Source organism: Oryctolagus cuniculus, chromosome 9 (genome assembly GCF_051225735.1).
Source record: "Oryctolagus cuniculus isolate XC-2025 breed Fujian yellow rabbit chromosome 9, ASM5122573v1, whole genome shotgun sequence".
Taxonomy (NCBI): Eukaryota; Metazoa; Chordata; class Mammalia; order Lagomorpha; family Leporidae; genus Oryctolagus; species Oryctolagus cuniculus.
Window position 1 is genome coordinate 91,285,302 of NC_142875.1, and position 19,991 is coordinate 91,305,292.

Here is a 19,991-nt window from a genome sequence, read left to right on the forward strand (position 1 = left end):
TGTTATGGTAGAACGTAAAGAACCAGGTAAGTGTTCACTTCCACTCTGAAATGCAAGGCACCTGAGCTCCGTGATGACAGCCGTAACATTTTCTAAAATGACCAAAGCTTTTCAGGATGCTTTTCACGCTAGGATTTTTAATGCCGGGGCTCACTCAGGGGAACGAAGTCCTGCTGCCCTGAGCCTAAAGCATCCACTGCACATGAAGAGTCACTCAAATAATGTTCCCAGGAGCTCAATGCTCTTCCTCTTTAACCTGGCTGAGAACGACTGCGGGGATATGTGTGGAATGTTTGTGGCGTTCCAGCCTAGGTGACTGGCCGAGGCATCCCGCAGCAAGCAGAAGGCACTACCAAAGTATTTCCCTGGACCCAGATCCACTCACACACGAATCCGAGCACTGGAAATGGCGTTCTTTTCATCAGGGTGTTAGTGGACGATCCCTCAGGACATAAAACAGGAGGGAGGGTGGGTACGGTGGGAAGAATCACTATCACTATGAAATGCATGAACTTTGAAGACCTTAAATAAAAGGTTCCTGGGGAAAACAAAATTACCAGAAAATTATATTCCAGCCAGAGAATAGTGCCCTGTGGTAAGAATGGCATAAGCTTATGCACAGAATATATACATTGATGAATGAGCTATTTTACTATGCAGGACAAAACCAGTGAAGGTTACAATGTTCCAAAAATTGAGACATGATAAACTACATGGGCCATATTAACCATATGACTGTCTCAAGTCCATAGAAATGATTTATAGCTCTCCCCACTTTTTGTGGAATATCTTGCTAGAGAGAAAGGTTTTATTTTATTATTGTTCAGAAGACTGGTGTTTTCTTTCTAATCAAATTCTTAATGGTTAAAAAAATAAAACAGGAAGTATGTTGTTGAGTGTGGCCACAGATGAGTCACCACGAACTTAATTCACAGAAAGACATGAATTAAATGGGAAAGTTCACGGCCTTTTGCTGAATCTGGTGAACAACCCTCAGTGGAAGTCGGAGGTGAAAAAGTTGAGTAGAAATAGGACCAACCTTACCATTGTTTCTTAGCGAGTGGCGTGTGTATGCCCCACGGGACATTCTAGCCACACCCATACACAGCCACAGTTTCCTGTCAGGGGGGCTCTTGTGTGGACTGAAAACAGGACGCACAATGAGCACACGGTCTGACACAGGAGTAAAACCCAGACACTTTTATTTACATTTTAGAAAGCAAACAGGCTACCCACAAAGAAAGCCGAGGAAACTTGAAGCATTTTCTTTTGCACTTTGTTGTTGTTGTTAAAGTGTAGATCATCATGGTTTCTCTGCATAAATTTTCCTGGCAAGAGTAGCTACCTTTGGATCTCTCATTCAAAAACTTCACAACTTCAAGTATTTGAAATGCACTTAAATCCCCCCTCCCTGCTTTTAACATAGATAGTAGTACCTTCTCATAGTAATTTGCTGGCTCATGAAATCGAAAAATTTCTAAAAAAAAAAAAAAAAAAAAAAAAAAAAAAAAAAAAGCCCGAACTCGTTGCTGATGTGTATTAGGATAAATAAGTATTCTGGACTTTTTTTTTTTTTTTCATTTCTTCCAAAACTGGGGGAGAAAATGGGCACACCTGTACCATTCACATCAAAGCACAAAATATTTAAAAAATAAATACCTAAGGCATACCGGACACACTGTCATGTCAACTCGCGCAGCCGCTTAAAAACCACCCCGAGTGTGCTGCCCGGCCACCTGGCTCCTACCCAGCACCCTCCGCGGCCTCGGCCTCTGCAGGGTGCCTGCTCTTTGTCACCTGTCATGAAGCCTGCAGCCTGATAGCCTGGCCTTCACATGCGATTTCAGAAACTCAAATGACACTCCGCGGCCTCGCTCTCAATCTTTTTTTAGTGCAGTTTGGCCAACAGCCCAAATGAAATTCAACTCTAAGTTAAAAGTATCAAACAGAGATAGAGCTAAGTGTGTCTGCGTCCCCCCGGGGCTGCGCAGAGGCTCCGGAGAGCTCAGGAATGGAGAACCTGATGGCCCCCGGGGCTGGAGGGGCCGCCGACGCTGCCACCCCCTTCCCCAGCTACCTACAGGGGCCGCAGAGCTCCGTGCCACCGGCGTCGGCGTCACCCCCAGGGGAACTCACAGCGTCAAGAACAGCAAAGCACTAAACCCGGGAGCCCGGTGCCTCCGTCCGCCGGGGACGCCGGAGCGCTCTCACCTTTCGGGCAGTCTACCTGCCGATTCGAACTGGTACTTTGGTGCCTAGAAAAAGGTGGTTACAAAGCTGTCTTGGAGAGACCATCCCTAGATGGCCAAGTCACTCGGTCTGGCCCGACCGCCGCTGGCTTTGCTGCACCTGCCCGCGTCCGCCTCGAGCAAGGGCGGCGCGTGCATCTCAGCCGCGGTGGTCACGGCCGGCTCCTCCTCTTCCGGCGTCGCCCCCAAGGGCACCTCCTCCGAGCCGCTGCCGCTCGCGTCCCCCAGCAGCAGGGGAGCCGAGCCCCCCGGCCCGGCTTCGGGACGGGGCGGCTGGCTGCTGGCGCTGCTGCCCGCGGGGCTCGGGGCGGCCGCGCTGGACGCGGCCGGCGATGCCTTCCTCGACGACGGCTGCCCCTCGGCCACTGGGGTGGGGGCCCAGTTCTGCTCGGTCGTGGGCAGGGCCTGGCCCTTCCCGCGCTCCTCGGCCGCGGCCGCCGCGCTCAGGCCAGCGGCGGGCGGCGAGGCCCGCGCCGGTCCTTGCGGGAGCGCGGCGGCATGCGCGTAGCTGGGCGGGAAGCCGATGGCGACGGAGGGCGGCCCGGGGCGCTCCGCGAGCGCTAGCGGGGGCTCGGCGGCGCCCAGCCTGACCTCGCAGGGGTCCGGGCCCAAGTGGTTGGTCACGCCCTGCTTCAGCTTCTTCCAGCCCAGGTGGTAGATCTCTATCACGTTGAGTACGAGGGACGCGCAGGCCACGGCCAGCATGAAGATGATGAAGATGGTCTTCTCCGTGGGCCGGGAGATGAAGCAGTCCACGGTGTTGGGGCAGGGCCAGCGGTCGCAGCGGTAGAGCGGCTGCAGCTTGAAGCCGTACAGGAAGTACTGGCCGGCGATGAAGCCCACCTCGAACAGCGTCTTGAAGATGATGTTGAAGACGTAGGTCCGCAGCAGCGCGCCCGCGATGCGCACCTTGCCGCGGTCGTCCCGCACCGGGGCAGCGGGCTTGTCCTGCGTGCCCGGCGAGCCCAGGGGCTCCTGGTGGCCGGCGGGCACGCAGAGCTCAGCGGCGTCGTGGTGCGGGTTGTCCCTTCTCAGCTGCTCCTCCTCCCTCTCTTTCTTCTTCTCTTCCATGCGCACGATGTGCAGCACGTGGCCCAGGTAGATGAGGGTGGGCGTGGACACGAAGATAATCTGCAGCGCCCAGAAGCGGATGTGCGAGATAGGGAAGGCACGGTCGTAGCACACGTTCTCGCAACCGGGCTGCTGGGTGTTGCAGGTGAAGTCAGACTGCTCATCGCCCCACACCTCCTCGGCCGCGGCGCCCAGCACCAGGATGCGGAAGATGAACAGCACCGTCAGCCAGACCTTGCCAATGACCGTGGAGTGCTCCTGCGCGTTCTCGAGTAGTCTCCCCAGAAAGCTCCAGTCGCCCATTGCTCCAGATTCCTAACCTGCGAGGGAACACACTGCGGTTAACACGCAAGGGACGGCCTGCGGTGGGGACGGTGCTGAGACGGACCTTTGCCGTGTGAGTGTTCACTCACAACCAGCCCTCCCATCCCGCGGACCGCGGATCCAAAAGGGTTCTGTGGGAAACAGACAAACAAACGAAAACTCCATCCCTACTGAACACGCACAGACGGGCTGCTTGTCACTGGCCCCTAATCAACAGGGTTCCGGTGCTTGTCATTTACGGTGTACATTCTGAGTGGGACGCTTTAAGGTACACAGGAGGGAAGCGCCTAGCCTCTGAAACTACCAGTGAATACCAGGTTCACTGCACCAGTATCAAAGCGGGACCTTCTCCATGTCACCAGCAGGATGGGACTAGAGTGGATACATCTCGCTGTGGGACTCAGTGTCAATTCACATCCAACCTAAAATCCCACCCATCACCTATCAGGTGCCCTCACAAAAGCCCAAATGGAACACCCGGACAAAGCTGCATGGGTGGTGGATGTGGGCATGGTGGAATCGAAGAGGTGCTGGGGGCCCAAGGTGGTGCCCTGGGTGACCAGGGCTCCAGCCAGGCACACTGGGGCCTGCTAAGACTGGTTAACCTACACAGTTCAGCAAAGGAACAGGCTGCAGGGCTTTGCCCTGCTAGGGCCCAGCTGGGCTGGAGTGCCCAAGGGCACTGGGCTCAAAGAGGACGCCTGGTGTGGGCAGGGCCCAGGCTGCAGGCCCGACACTGGGAACAGGAACTGGAAGGTGTTATGATATTGTTACCACCACTCTCTGCAGCCTGGAAAGCTGTCTCAGCTGTGAGAGTATGGCCAGGTCGTCAGTGGAACCAATTGTGAATTTAAATTTTTTTTTAAATACTGCTTTTTTATGAATGAATTGCAAGGCAAATAAAACAAAACAACACTTGGTAGAAAGTCTAAAGAAGCAGATAAAATGTTAACCCTCTTTTAGAATAAAACTGCAGCTTTCGCTCTGGTCATTTGAGATCTGTAGAGAAAGCTTACTATTCACTTATCTTACCTGGCTCCTTGTCCCATGCTGCGATTGGCATCCTTCCGCGTGTTCTTAGAAGGTGAGACATTTTACTTTAGAAATGTAAGGACTGTACGTGAAACAACCCACTCCTCCCGGTGAAGGAAGTCAGGGAACCCTTCTAGGTTGCCTCCTGCTTCTCCAAGCTTATTTATTCATATTTATTAGAGGGAGCACTTCCAACCACTAGTTCTCTCCCTAAATGCACAAATAGCCAGATCTGGACCAGGCCAAAGTCAGGAACCAGGAACTCCATCTGAGTCTCCCACACGAGGGCAGAGACTCGAGTACTTGCACCTCTCTGGTGCATTCGCAGGAAACTGGATGTGGGAGTCGATCCCAGGCACTCCAGTGTGAGATGCAGGGATCCCACATAGCAGCTTAACCCATGGCACCACGATGCCCACTCCCATCAGTTCTGACTCTTCACTCACCTCCACCCTCCGACTATCACCAAGGTCCCCGATGGCAGCTCTGCCCTTAGACCACCTCCACTCTCTGCAGTCTGCTGGAGAGCTAACACACCGCACAGGACAAAACCCACGCACGGCAGGCAAGGTCCATCAGTGTTGGTCCCAGCACTGGGCACATGGAGCTGCTTCCATCCTTCAAGCTACCTCTATGCCTTTGCCCATGCTGCTTTTCCAACCTGAAACTCGCCACGCAATCCAGGGTCTGTCCTGTCCACCTCTCATTGTCTCTGCATTACCGTTAAGGACAGCCCACTCAGGCCTAACGAGTGCCCTGGGCTCTCTCTTGCTCCTCGCCATGGCCTGGGACCGCTCTGTTCCAGGAGGTTCCCTCCATCCTCCCACAGGTGACCTCTCCCCTGGCTGTCCCAGGACGTTCATGGCATGTGGTCTGGAGACCACCTGGCTGCTGCAGCCTCTCCCCCTGCTCCATGGTCCACGGGCCAGGAGGGTTCCTACCTCTCACAAGGCCAGCTGCACCCAGCACAGAGAGCAAGGGGAATTCTCTACTTGTCACAAAAGGACTGTACTGTTGGCATTTCCCTGGAGATCCAAGGAGGCAAAATATTCCGGGGCCGGCGCTGTGGCATAATGGGCTAAGCCTCTACCTGTGGGTGCCAGCATCCCATATAGGTGCCAGTTCAAGTCCCAGATCCTCTTCTTCTGATCCAGCTCTCTGCTATGGCCTGGAAAAGCAGTGGAGGATGGCCCAAGTCCTTGGGCTCCAGCACCCAGGTGGGAGACCCAGAAGGAACTCCTGGCTCCTGGCTTTGGACTGGCCCAGCTCCGGCTGTTGTGGCCATTTGGGCAGTGAGCCAGAGGATGGAAGACCCTTCTCTCTCTGTCTCTGCTTCTCTTTGTAGCTCTGCTTCTAAAATAAATAAATACTTTAAAAAATATATTCTGCAATGCTAGGGGAGACTCCACAGTGAATGTCCCCGAAATGCCCACTGTGCACCTGCTGAGAAACATTACTTATTCAGCTAGTAAAGTCACTGGACGGGGACACGGGCACTGCCTGCAGCCTCTTTCGGCTCCTCTGTGCTAGCCTGGCTCTCTCCAGACCCTTTAGGACCAGGAGCTCAAAATACTCAAATATTCGGCCTTGGACGAGTGTAACCTATGGGAATGATGCCATGTTGCCACCCAGAGGCTTTGCCTGTGCTCTGGCAATGGCCACAGCTCGCCAAGTCCCAGAGGTGGGACCACCAGGAGTGTGTCCACAATGGACACACACTTTGCAAGGTAAGGCACTTGTGGGTGAGGTATTTCCGGAAAGAAGGCCAGCAGCATGTGTAAGATGTATACATGGAACCATTACCTTTGACTTTGAATTCCATCAGGACATCACACTAAGGAAGCAATCCGAGGTTTGGATGAATGGATGCACATGGTTTACTGTAAAGTTACAAGTAACAGGAATGTCCACTGAAGGTTGATGGCTGACCACTCACAGTGGGGCCAGCTGTCCCCACAGCTGACGTGGCAGTTTGGCCAGCCCAGCTCCATGGTCACCTCTTCCCCCTGGCCTGCCTCTGCTGTGACTGGGCAGGGACATGCTTGCTGCTCCCCCCACACTCCCTGGGGCTGGAGGTGACATGAAGGGCAGTTTGGTCCAGTGAGGTCTAACAAGTCTGCTGGGGCCACAGTTTGGATGTGTGTCCAGAGTTCACTTGTCGGGAACTCCATCCTCAAATTCATTCATGAATCGAGGTAGGGCCATTGGGCGTTAGTTAGGGTCAGGTAAGGTGGTTAGTGGTGTTACAAGGAGAGCGGGAGACCTGAGATGACACTCTGGCTCTGTCTTGCCATGTCCTCCACCAAGTGGCGATGCAGCAGGAGGACCCTCCCCTCTAGATGCTCTCAGACTTCCATGCCTATAGAAACCTGAGTTGAACAAGCTTCTGTTTTTGTAAGTTACTCAGTCTCTGGTATTTTGTTATATGCCAGCAAACTGAGCAAGGCAGCTAGGGAACTTCTGGGAAGCTTTGGTCTTCTAAGAGAAGGGCAGATGCTGCTTGTGCTGTCCTTTCCTGCTTCTTTCTATCCTGAGTCCAGATGTGATGACTGACACTGTGCAGCCTCTTTGCAGACGTGAGTCAGTATGCATGAGAGAATGGTCAACAAATTCCTAAGCCATCTGCTTTGACGTTGTGGAGCTGAAGAGTTAACCCCATCAGCTACCTCCAGACTTCCTATGTGAGGGGTGGGGGGAACCCTGTTGTTCACTTAGCGTTTCTGTCTCAGACAATTCCTAACTGATATACTACCTTACAGTCTTTACAGAATAAGGCCAGGCACGCATGAAAAGCCACAGTGCTTTCAGATCCTCTAAAATATAAAGTGGCCATTAAATATGATTTTAAGAACATTAATGAAATAGGCTATAATGATAAACGACAAAAGCCTGATACCAGGTGTTGTACACACAGCCACACACCCACATAGAGGAAGGAGAGATGCCACTGAAATGCTAGCAGTGGTGTTTCTGATGCCGTTGGTCTCTCTCTGTGGCCGATTTACAAATAACACTTTCACAGGGATATACACAGGTGCAGGGAAAACCCGGCCTCAGTGCAGACAGGATTCAGTGCTGTTTGCGGTTCCAGGTACCCACTGGGGAAGCTGGGACACGTTCCCTGTGGGCCAGGGAGACCGAGACGGCGGTATCACTTTGCAGTCACATCCCATGGCCACATCAGCAGGTGTGAACCATACTGGGCACAGTGACACTCTGCTGGGAGCGGTTAGTACCGCGAACGGGCACTGAGGGACTCCAGGATCCACGGGGCTGCCATGGAGCGGGAAGAGCACACAGGGCCGAGTGAAGGAATGCCTGGTGCTCACCGGGGACTGGGAGGGCTCAGGGCGGGCTTCCCTGATGTTATGAGGTGCACGTGGTCTACGACAGAATGCCACACACGTTTTAGAGGCAGTCACACACCACCGCAATGTTCCCATGACAGGCTGCAGGTGCAACACTGGTCCCCTAGGAGGAGGGCATTGCCTAGTGACGTTGGATGGAAGGTCTCCCCTCTGTCTGTCTCTTCCTTTCTCTCTGTAACTCTGCCTTTCAAATAAATCTTTTTTTTTTTTAAAAAGGAAGCTACATAATAGACATGAGGGCATGTCAAAAAGCTTGTGAAAAAATGGAATCAAAAGCTAAGTTTAATTTGGTGCAAAAAATTTCGACACTCATGCATAGATTTTTATAACAAGTATTTCCCATGAATTTTTTGAACATATGCATGACTTTCAGAAATTTTTTATACTCCATAAACTTTATAAGTCACATACACACACACACACACACACACACACAGGGAGAAACAGAGAGAGAGAGAGAGAGAGAGAGAGGAACTCCATGTAGGTCTCCCACAAAAACCTAGGACCCAAGCCCTTGGGCCATCTTCCATTGCTTTCCCAGGTGCATTAGCAGGAAGCTGGATTGGAAGTGGAGCGGCTGGTCCTGGAACCGGCACTCTGATAGGAGATGTGGGCATCTCAAGTAGTGGCTTGGCCTTCTGGGTCACAATGCCTGCCCCTAAATGTACCTTTCAATTCCATTTTCCATGAACTTTGGGAAGTGCCCTCGCTTGTATGCACAGGGATTCCAGAACAAAGGGTTACTAATAGTAACACAGGTAGCCAGGGCAGGCTTTGTGCAGAGTAGGATCGGCGCTGGGATTAGCTGTGGCTTTGGAAAGGAGGGAGAAATCCCCATGGAGAGGGGAGCGGGGGTTTCGGGTCAGAACGCAGTGACTTCAGCAGGCTGCTTTCGGAGCAGCAGAAGCAGGCTTTGGCCACGCTTGGCACACAGCAGACATTTGCGGTCCAGGTGAACCAGCCAGCTGAGAAAGAGTTTTGAGAGGGGAGAGGTGTGAGGGGCATTGAAGCAGAGGGGCCCAGGGCTCGGGGGTGAGTGTTGAAGGCCATGGGCTGGGTGGCAGGGACAGAAAGGGACCAGACACTCTGCAGGCAAAGACAGAGCAGGATACGGGGGCTTAACCATACGCTGCCAGCTCTAGGCCGGTCCCCCTGGGAAACGCTGGGCTGTGCTGGGATGAGACTGGGAGGAAAGGCGGAGGCTTTGGTTTCAGGGTGGTCGGTCTGTGTTGGAAGTCACGGCAGGAGGTCCCGGTGAGCAGCTGGGTGGGGGGGACGCCAGAGGCCAGCAGGGGTCTGCAGCTGCAGCTTCTCCCCACCCGGAAGCTGACAAAGTGCACAAGCGACAGAAGAACAGCAATGCAGGGAGACGGCCCGTGACTCCTGCGTGTGCCTCAGGGAGGGTCTGACAGCCACGTGGGGGAAGGGACTGAAATGGAGCCGAGTCCCCACAGCCCCGCGACTGCCTCGGGTTAAAGCTGGACAAGTCACAAAGTTAGGCTTTTATTAGCTTCTTGGAATCTGTGCTCTGAAGAGTTATTTGTTCCACTTCTTATTACATTTCACTTTTTGTCAGCGTCCTTTTTCTCTCAGTAGCATGGCAAAGTTACTTTAGAACTTTCTACCTTTGGGGCGGGCATTGTGGTGCAGTGGGTAAAGCTACCGCCTGCGGTGCCAGCACCCCATAAGGGCACTCGTTCAAGTCTCGGCTGCTCCATTTCCAACCCAGCTCCCTGCTAATGGCGTGGGAAAGCAGCAGAGGATGGTTCAAGTGCTTGGGCCCCTGCACCCACGTTGGGGAGCAGGAAGGAGTTCTAGGCTCCTGGCTTCAGCCTGGCCCAGACCTGGCTGTTGAAGCCATTTGGCAGACAATGTGAAGCCAGGAGCCAGGAACTCCATCTGGGTCTCCCACAGGGTGTCAGAGGCCCAGGGACTTGGGTCATCGGCTGCTGCTTTCTCGGGTGTATTAGCAGGAATGCTGGATCAGAAGCAGAAGAGCTAGGATGAGGATTGGCACCCCAGTCTGGAACACCTGTGTCACAAGTGGGCTTAACCCGTTGCATCTCCACGCCAGCCTCTGTCCACGAACGTTTAGAAAAGCCCTAGCCCTCATGATCGCCCTGCCCCTCCCAAGCCTGCCCCTCCTCCGGTCTCCCCTTGCAGTAAAAGGCGGTTCTACTGCTTCAGTTTGGTCCTGAGCTCCAGCATCCTCCTGGGCCCCTCCTTGGTCCTCCAAACCCCAGTCCAGCGCATCCCACAGGCTCCGCCTCCAGCCTGGTACAGGCTCAGCTGTCCCTCACCGCTGCATGCTCACGGGATGCTCTGTGCCTGCCCACCATTTCCCGCTAGAAGGTTCTGAGCGCAGCACCTCGGTAGTCCTGGAAACATGCAGGTCGGACGGTGCTGCTCTGCTGGGCGCCCCCAGGGCCGTCTCGTCACTCTGGAAGTCAGAGCCCACATGCTCGGGGTGTGTGCTGTGGCCGCCTCCCGGCCTCCCCTGCCTGGCTGAGCTGCCAGGTCCTGTTCTCTCACTGTCCTGTGGGGACGGACGCTGCCACCGAGCCCTTGCCTGCCTCCCAAGTGCTTCGTGCCCCCTGCCTCTGCCTCTGGCTCCCTGCCCCAGAGCACGTGGTGCGTCTGAGAACCCTGACTTTGCCTGGTTCACGCCTTCTGCTAGGCCAGGGCCAGCCGCCCCTGGCCGGAGTTCTGCAGTTCAGTGCGGAGTCCTCGGGCCTGGGAGAGCCCCTGGCATGGGTGGCCTCATATGGCCTCACCTGAACGGCTGCATCTTCACGGTGGATGTGGAGCCTGGTTAGGGTTTGGGGGAACGAGGCGCAGGTGGAACCTGGCGTCTCTCATCCTCTCTGCTCATCAGGCTCTCTCTTCTTCTCAAGGGCCTGAGGCCTGCCCCCCACCCCCAGAGTGACCTCCCTTTTGACCTCACTGGCAAGAGTCTTGTCAACACTTTCGAGAGCCTTTCCTCCCACGCCTGCCCTCTCACCTCCCTCCCCAGCCTGCCTCCTCCCCCCCGGCCTGGCCCCACTCTCTCTGCTGCCCGGAGTCCTGTCCAGAGAAGAACTCCATGGCCTCCACGCCCTGAGCCTTCTTCCACCTGTGCGTGATTCTATCCTTACCGTTCTAGGTTCATCAAAACAAGTGTACCTCTGTTCACCCCACAAACGGCCTCTGCCTATTCCCTGGAAGAGCCCAGAGGCCTTGTCTTCACTCCTGGGAGCCTGAGGGAGTGTTGAGCTGTCAGTCACTCCTGCTTCGAAGACCTCTCTGGTGGTGGCAGGTGTGCGAGGGTGCTCCCCGGGTGTGTGTGGGGGGGTGCTTTTCACTGCCAAGTCCCTCCCAGGTCACTGCGCACCTGCCAACCCTGTGGGAGACCCAGATGGAGTTCCTGGCTCCTGGCTTCAGCCTAGCCCAGACCGAGTGGTTGTGGCCATTTGTGGAGTGAACCAGCAGATAAAAGCTCTCTCTCTCTCTGTCTCTTTCTCTCTGTCTCATCTTTCCCTGTATCTCTCTCTCTCTTGCCTTTCAAGTAAATAAAGAGATCTTTTAAAAACAAAGTTTGTAGGAAAGTGGGGTTAAAAGATAAGGTTGTTTTGATGCAAAAATAATTTGGAATTCATCCACAGTTTTTTTTACAATGCACACTTTCTGTGAATTTTTTTTGAAACCCCCCCCCATGTGCATGGATTGCAACATATTTTGCCCCCAAAATAAGCTTATTGTTTATTCCATTTCCCCACAAACCAGATGCCAGCTGAAGTTAAGACTACAAGGGAATCAGCACCCCAAAAAGTGTGTGGTTCATCCCCCAAGGGCAGCAGCAGCCAGAGCTAAGGCAGGCTGAAGCCAGGGACTGACAATGTAGGAATCCAGCTACCTGGGCCATCTTCTGCTGCTTTCCCAGCCGCATTAGCAGGAAGCTGGATTGGAAGTGAAGTAGCAGAGATTTAAACCAGTGCTCAGATATGGGATGCCAGTGTTGCAATGGTGGCTTAACCTACTGTGCCCCACCACTATTTCCTGGAACACTGTGAGAAGGATTGTGACAGCCATGTGCGGGCTCAGCCAGGAGGAGTTTATGTCCAATTAGCAACGTTTGCTAATGGGGGCAGTGGTGGCTGAGATGGTAATTTTTGTCATTGCTGATCTGCCACATATCAAAAAGACATTGTGGCCTGAAAGAGTCACAGATTTTGATACAATGAAACATAGGCTTACTAAGTTAACTCTTTAGTTAGTGGAGAGACGGTTTTTCCATTACCTTCTTTCATCCTTTGCCTGCCTATTTCAATCTTTCACTTTTAAGACAGGACAGTGAGCCTCTATGCCTATGGCTGCTAAATTCACAATGCAACCAACCTGGGACAGAAAATATTCTCATAAAAATCTGCATATGTGTTGAAGATGCACAGAATTGGTTCTTGTCCTTCCTCCCCAAACAAGACAGCATAACAATTAATACCGAGCAGTCAAATTATTTCCATTTCAAGTTTCAGACTTATTTCAAAATTATTCATGGCATTTTCTTATGGCTTAGAAACTGTATGGTATTTGTAGTTAGAGTCTTATGTTTCATTCTAAAGATTGCTTATTTGAGGCATTTTGAATATTAGCATTGCTAGAAGTTTTTCTTTAATTCTTAAAGAATCAAATTTGGTATGTTTTATAAAGAATCATGGTTTAGTTTGTTATTTTTTCCCAATGTCTTAACAATGAATTTTATATTCATTATATATAGGAAAAAATCTACAAAATATACCTGTGGGTCTTTTTAATAAATAATGCCAACTTTAGTGTTTACACATATTACTATAAAAGGGCACTTTTGTCTGAGTGTAACATTAGGAATTGTATGGTTCCAGGAGTTCTCAGTTCTAATTTGAAAGCGCATGGATTCTACTAGTTAACTTTTCAGTATTCTCCAGCTTTGTCAGGAAAGATGACCCTCATCCAGAACCAACTGTTATAAATCACGAAATTTGTAAGTTTTTATTACTAGTTCTAAAGCACTGATAGGATTATTGACTTTTAATTTTAAGGAAAAAAAAAAAAACTTCCAGAAACACAAGACTGTTTTTAAACTGTATTAGTAACCTGCCCACACACATTACTTGTGAAATAAGCACGAGCAGAAAGCACTAGTAATAATTCCTGCCACCTACGTGCTCTTATTATCAGCACCCTATTTCCCTTTCATGTGGGGGTTTTAGCCATTTATGAGGACCTGGAGAGTCACCTGCCCCCAGTCTTTATGTGACGAAGGTAAGCCTGGGACATACTTTTCATGTCACATCAAAGGGAAGAGCTCACCAGTTTTTTTCTCTTTTGACCTCTCGTGTGACTTAAAAGCTTCCATTTGACACTGATGGAAACAACTGCGCCAACTGAGAAGCAAGCATCTTCAGAATCAAGGAAGGTCAAGTTAGAAAACACACCTGATGCGGTGGTGCAGCGTCTTCTCTTCTGGAAACTACTGAATAAAATGAATACGCCCTCCAGGACTTGAGTGTGAAGTCCCCATTTCCCCAGGCACAGCTGCGACATTAAGTGGGGACATTAGCAGGTGGTCTTCCTGCAGCTCCACTGACGGAAGACATGCAGGCAGGTGCTCCAGGGCCCTCCATGGCCAGCCTGTTGGGGTTCCCCGGCTCCACTGCCCGGAGCCTAGTCCCCTAGTGTCCCCTGCCAGCTGTCAAATGACATCGTTAAGTTTTGCAAAGACTCCGCCAGGATTGCTGAAGCGCCACACTCGCATGTCAGACGTGGGGGTGATGTGTTCGTTCAGCACACTCGGCGTTCTTACTTCAGCCTGAGTGCTGAGTTTCCTAACTGAATGATGGGGAAAGAAAAAGTCATGACCCTCCCAGGAAGATGGCCCTGAACAGTCCCCTACTTTCTGACGGGACTTGGGGCAAGGGCTGTTTATCCAGTGGAGACAATTACAGGGGTGCTTTAGCACAGCCGAGACCTGCGCAGGCTCGCTCACATCGACCCAACAGGAGTCAGGTTTCTGAAGATGTGTTGGGTGTTGACCTCATAAACAGAGGATGGCCAGTTAAAAGGTGATTTTCTTACACAAAGCCAAGCGACATCCTTCAGGAAGCTCACTCATTATCCAGGGAGAAGTGAAATCATAGCATTTCAAAGCTGGGAGAACCTCAGAAGTGGTCTGGTTTATCCTCATAGACCACAAAATGGAGCGCCAGAGAGGGTTTCAAGGCTTCCTCACGCTGCACAGCCCACGGTGCTGGAGCCGCCCAGAAAGCCCCGGCCTCGGCTTCCCGGTCCACCTTTCCTTCCCATTTCCAATGGGTTTAGGCACCAGGCAGAGAGCACTGATTGTGACGGCTGCCTTTTGCTCCATGAGGCGCTCTCACACACTGTATGTTTCAGAAAGTATGCAGGAAGTGCACGATTTTTTCATCATGGGTGTTTTCTGTGAACTTTCTAAACACCTCTGAATGCATGACTTTCAAAATGTTTTGCACCAAAATAAACTTATCTTTTAATCCCATTTTCCAAAAACTTTTTGAAGTCCCCTTGTGTGCTGAGACACATGGGTTGGAGCACCTTTTAAGCTTTTACTCTTTCCTTCCAGTCCAAAGTGTCCAAAGGGAGCATTTTTACCTTTTATAAAAATTGCTCAGAGGGGCCTGCACGGTGGTGTAGCGGGTAAAACTGCTGTCTGCAGTGCCAGCATCCCACATGGGCACTGGTTCAAGTCCTGGCTGCTGCACTTCCAATCCAGCTCTCTGCTATGACCTGGGAAAGCAGTAGAAGATGACCCAAGTCCTTGGGTCCTTGCACCCACGTGGGAGACCTGGAAGAGGCTCCTGGCTTCACATCAGCCCAGCTCCAGCCATTGTGGCCATTTGAGGAGTGAAACAGCAGATGAAAGACCTCTCTCTCTTTCTGCCTCTGCCTCTTTGTAGCTCTGCCTTTCAAATAAATAAATAAATTTTTAAAAAATATTTTCTGTTTTGTAGAAATCATCATTTCTATTGCAAAAATGTAATCTCATTTTTCCTATCTTGATCTCCATGGAGGAGTGTATAACTGGACATCTCGTCTACATTCTAGAATAAAAGATTCATTTTGAAGCTAGCAGGAAATGGGATTTCATGGATAAATGAGCCATACCTTATTAAGGTAATCAGGCGGGCTGAAGGAAAAAAAAAAGGGAGTGATTTTTAGAATGAGTTTCATGGGCTTGTTCACAGTAAATCTGAAGTAAACCACGAATTCTTCAAATTAGAGAAGACAAAATGTGAGAGCGCAGAAAAGTCTGTGGAGGCAGGGAAGAGACATAAAATCAAACAAGCAGGAGAGGACCAAGCTCGCTCCCACGAGGAAGGATCCCGCCCCTTTAAGAAGGGAAGTGCGGGTTAAATTGCATTACTACATGGTGCCTGCCCTGAAATCACAACACCCATCACCTGATGGACCGAACTGTGCGCTGCTGAGGCCGCACGTGCTGGGTTTCCCACCATCTCCAGCTCAGCAAACACAGCTCAGAGCCCGGCGAGGCTGTGGCACTCTGCTGTGCGCTGGAGGCACCCCAGCGGCCACACTGGGTCCTTAGCTCCAGGAGGTTCACCTGCAGTCTCGGGGGGGGGGGGGGGGGGGAGGTGGACTTGTGAGGAAGGAAGGAATTGAAACAGAAGTGATAGCGGTGAGACTGCAGGGAACTTGCAAAAGTGCGAGGGAAAGTGAAATTCAAAATATTTTAATACACGTTTGTGTTGGTGCAAAACCTGTGAAGTCCATGTAGGCTTTTTTCATAACGTGCATTTTCATGAACTTTCTGAAGTCCCCTGGTAGCCAGGAGCCAGCAGAGCAGGGGCCCAGATCAAGCCTGGGAAATCATTTGCTCTGGTCCTGGTCCTCAAGCTCAATACATTTTCTAGTTGATAATTTTGTGCAGTCTGGAAATGATGTTATAAATATCCAAACGGCCCTTGGCAGAAAAAAAGGCTCCCCAGCCCGGCTACAGGGAGGAAGGAAGACTGTTCACCACCCAGCAAGCAACTGAGTTTGTCTGAGTCTCTTCATCTCCATCCAGGGCAAATCGAGTCTCCTCCAGGCCTCTGCTTTCCATATCAATATCTTAGCACATTACAAACCCGACTGCATCATTCACGTATGTGCATAAGCATATGTAACGGCTGATGTCTCATCCTAACAATATGCACATCCTACTTATTGTGTGCTGGGTCCATGTTCAGATAACGACAGCCTTTAGGAACGGCTGTGGCAAATGCACAAACCTACTTTAAAATCGAATGCAAAACTAGACATAATGACTAAGGAAACAGAACACAAGGATTTAAAAAATGGAAGTAAGAAGGAAATTGTGTCCAAAATTGTTTTCTCATTGGCAAACAACGAACATTTGTTAGCTGCCAGTATTTTAGGAGTTTTCAGCCAGTTCGCACGTCCTAGATCGTACTCATAGCACATTCTCATTTGCTAGCGGTACAGTTTTGTGAATTACTCCACACTGTACACGTGCACGGCCCTTGGCCCGCGCTTATCTCAAAGGGAACCGAACTGGTGAGCCAGTAGACCTTGTGCCAAATTAGCTGATGTTTACATGGCACATTCGGAAAATAAACGCACACCCTCCCCCCTTTCCTCTTTAATCTCTAACGTTTGCTTTGCGGTACGTCTCTCGGCCCACGCAGCGACCCGCGTGAAATGATGGCGCGCATCCTCAGCACCCCCGTTCTGAACTCGTGGATATCAGGGCCACGGCCAGTCACTTCTCACCGAGGAGGCGAGGTCGGTCGCCCGACTGGCGCGGCCGCGGCAGAGCGCGCACTGCCCGCTCCCTAGCGCGGCGCCGGCTCCTCCAAGAACTCCGGTCAGAGTTTTTCCACTCGTGTCAATTCTGTACACTTACACACACCATCACGGCATACAGGCCAACAAACGAGAGCGTGGAATTAAGCTTAAAGTACTGCCGGAAAATAAAAACCCAAAACTTAAAAAGTTTCTTAAAACAATGTGGGCGAATCCATCTCCTTTCCACGCAATCCCAATGCAGGTGCAGCGCGTGGCTGCCCGGTCCCCTCCAGAGTGTTCAGCTACACTGCAGTCCTTAAGACTGAAGGCTGGAGCAGCCCCGGGCGAGGACACCCCCAGGAAAATCGCTCCAGGCAGACTTGAGCCCTCCATCCAGGCGAACGGGCTCTCCGCCGAGAGCAGAGAAGGAAGGGCAAGAATCCTGAACTTCCCCGGCGGCCCCGCTGTCTGGCCCTGCGGCTCCCACAGCCTTGCCCAGAACCCCGAAGGAATTGCTTGGGTCTGCGACCCGCACACGTGCGCGCTTTCGCCTTCGGGCTCCTTGTGCCCCGCCCGGCGCCGGTCTCCCGGGCGCCCCAGCCCGCTTACCCCGCTCTGCCGCGGCGGCGACCCGGGCGCGCTCCTCCCTGAGCAGGGCTCCAGGCCGCTCTGAAAAGGAGAATTCTTTTTACACGTGCGGTGCAACTTCACGCGTGCGCCCCGCGCCTGGGCCCGGCCTCCCAGCCCCGGCCGCCATCCCCGCCGCCCCAGTGCACGCTGCGCTCGGGGGTGCCGCAGCCCCGGCCGCCGCGCCACGCCCCCGCCGCCTGCGACCCAGTCCCAGGCCTCCCGGGGGCGGCGCCAGGGCCAGTGAGCCCCCATTCCGCTCTCGCCGCGCTGCGTACCTGCGGCCCCACCTGCGCTCGGCCGCATCCCCACTCTGTACCTGCACGTGCACCTGCACCCTTAGTCCGCACGCGTCCTTACACCCTGCGCTCGCAGCCGCACCCCGCACTCATGCCCACTTCCCCACTGCGCACCCACACCTGCACCCCGCACCGCACACCCTAGCTGGCCTACGGGCTCGGCCACTAGGGTGTGGAGACGGGGGGCTCCTCCCAGCCGCTCCACACCCTTCGGAGCCGTTCCCACCGCCTCGGATGGGAAGAGCTGAGAGCCCGGGCTCCTGGCTGTCCTGCCTCGGGGAGACCCCCTCCGCATGTAGGTGCGCCCTCCGGCCCGCTTGCGCGCGTCTTAGACCCCCGCATTGCGCGCCTCTAGTAGGGGCGCGTGGGCGTCCGGGCTCCTGGGTCTGCAGCGTGCGGCAGCTTGGACGACGCAGGCCCTGGACCTGGATGGCCGGGTCGGGCCGAGGCTAGGGCAGCCGAGCGGGACGCCCAGGCCAGCCAGAGAGGGCCCAGCGGAGGAGCCCTCACAGCGCGGTGCTGTGGCGGCGGGGCGCCCGGCGAGAGGCTGCTATAAATAGCGGCCCCCGGCCTGCTTCCCGTCAGACACACTTAATTTGGCCGGCAGTCATACGGATTCTTACTTTTTTTTTTTTTTTTTTAAGGACGAGTTCCAGTGCCTTTGGAACTTGGCCCGGCTTGCGATGGTGGGGAGGTGTCCCCTCCTCGAGTCGCCGTTCCGGGGAGATGCGGGGTGCCGCACCAGATGAAGTAAATGAGCTGCCCGACAGAAACCCGTCGCTGTCTGCTATTGTCCCCACTCAATTCAGGCAGGACACAGGAGCCCTCTGCCTCCCAGCGCCTGGCACGGTTTGCTAGACATGAATGAACGTCGAGGATTGCTCTGAAAGCTGAAAGCCGTTCAAAACTTCCCTTTAGGAGTGATGGATTAATTGTATGGATGAGACAGACTTGGAGCCTCTGGGTGCCTGAACAGTAGAGCTAAGATCCACTCTGATTGGCAATCAGCTCGCCCCAAAGAAGTTACTTGTCCTGTGGCGATCTGAGTTCAAGGTCATTCTCAGCAGAAAGGAAACCAAGTTTGTGAAGGCCCTTGGAGGTGTGTGTAGGCTAGAGGTAGCAGTTGTGCAGACTTAACTTGTCTTTAATTGAGAAAGTTCACCCTAAAAGGTCTTCAAATACTTCCATTTTTTCTTCATTTCTTATTCTCTCAGAGCACAGGAACGGATTCTATTTATTTTTTCTTGATCACAAAAGCACTAAAAGTTCTTTCTTTCTTTAAAAAAAAAAAAGATTTATTTATTTATTTGAAAGAGCTACAGGGAAGAGAGGCGCGGAGGGGGCCGGGGGAGTGTTGGTCTTCCATCCACTCCCCAAATAGCTCCAACGGCTGGAGCTGGGCCAATCTGAAGCCAGGAGCCAGGAGCTTCTTCCAGGTCTCCCACGAGGGTGCAGGGACCCAACGATTTGGGCTGTATTTTACTGCTTTCCCAGGCCATACCAGAGAGCAGGATCGGAAATGTAGCAGCCAGGACTGGAAGTAGTGCCCATATGGGGTGTCAGCACTGCCGGCAGTGGCTTTACCCACCACACCACAGCACCAGCCCATAAAAGTTCTTAATACTCGTGGTCTCTGCCAAAAACTATTATTGAAACGCCAAGGGTTAAAAATGAAAGTAGACTTTTGTGATGACTTAAAACTGTTCATGAAAAATGCAAATTGAGGTGTAGGCATTTGCCCAGTCGTTAAAACGCCGGCATCTCACATCCAAGTGCCCGGGTGCAAGCTCTGGCTCCAAGTCCACCTTCCTGCTAATGCACACCCTGGGAGACGGCGGCGAGGGTTCCGGTGGTTGGCTTCCTTCTACCTGCATGAGAGACCTGGCCTGAGTTCTCAGCTCTCCGCCCAGGGCTCCCGTGTGCATGTGGGGAGTGAACCAGTGGATGGGAGTGCTTGCTTGCATGCCCCCTCTCAACTATATTTGATAACCCAAATAAATATCTGATTTACGGCCATGTTATTCATAATAATCAAAAGGTGGAAACAATTCACTTATCTCTTGATGAAAGGATAGATAAAACCAAATGTGCATACACTGGAATATTGTTTAGCCTTAAAAAGGAAGGAAATTCTGATTCATGCTACACCATGGATGAAACTTGAGAACATATGCTAAGTAAAAAAAGCCAGTCATAAAAGTTACAAATAGGGGCTGGCACTG

At 52.4% G+C, this 19,991-nt stretch overlaps 1 protein-coding gene across 4 annotated transcripts; it reads right to left on the minus strand.

Moving 5' to 3' along the window:
- Positions 1 to 1,185: 1,185 nt before the first annotated feature.
- Positions 1,186 to 18,282, minus strand: GJA3 (gap junction protein alpha 3). 4 transcript variants are annotated; one of them, XM_070048415.2, is made up of 4 exons: positions 17,453 to 17,660; positions 6,480 to 6,556; positions 4,677 to 4,720; positions 1,186 to 3,640 (listed from the first exon to the last, which is right to left on the minus strand). In XM_070048415.2, exon 4 carries the CDS (start codon positions 3,621 to 3,623, stop codon positions 2,298 to 2,300), a length of 1,326 nt encoding a protein of 441 aa, XP_069904516.2. In that variant the 5' UTR covers positions 3,624 to 3,640; positions 4,677 to 4,720; positions 6,480 to 6,556; positions 17,453 to 17,660; the 3' UTR covers positions 1,186 to 2,297. The 4 variants fall into 4 exon arrangements, with proteins under 4 accessions (XP_069904516.2, XP_051706031.3, XP_051706032.3 ...); XM_051850071.3 differs by lacking the exons at positions 4,677 to 4,720; positions 6,480 to 6,556 and adding an exon at positions 17,790 to 18,282 and having other exon boundaries at positions 17,453 to 17,512; XM_051850072.3 differs by lacking the exons at positions 4,677 to 4,720; positions 6,480 to 6,556 and adding an exon at positions 17,749 to 18,282 and having other exon boundaries at positions 17,453 to 17,512.
- Between the last annotated feature and the right edge of the window lie 1,709 nt (positions 18,283 to 19,991).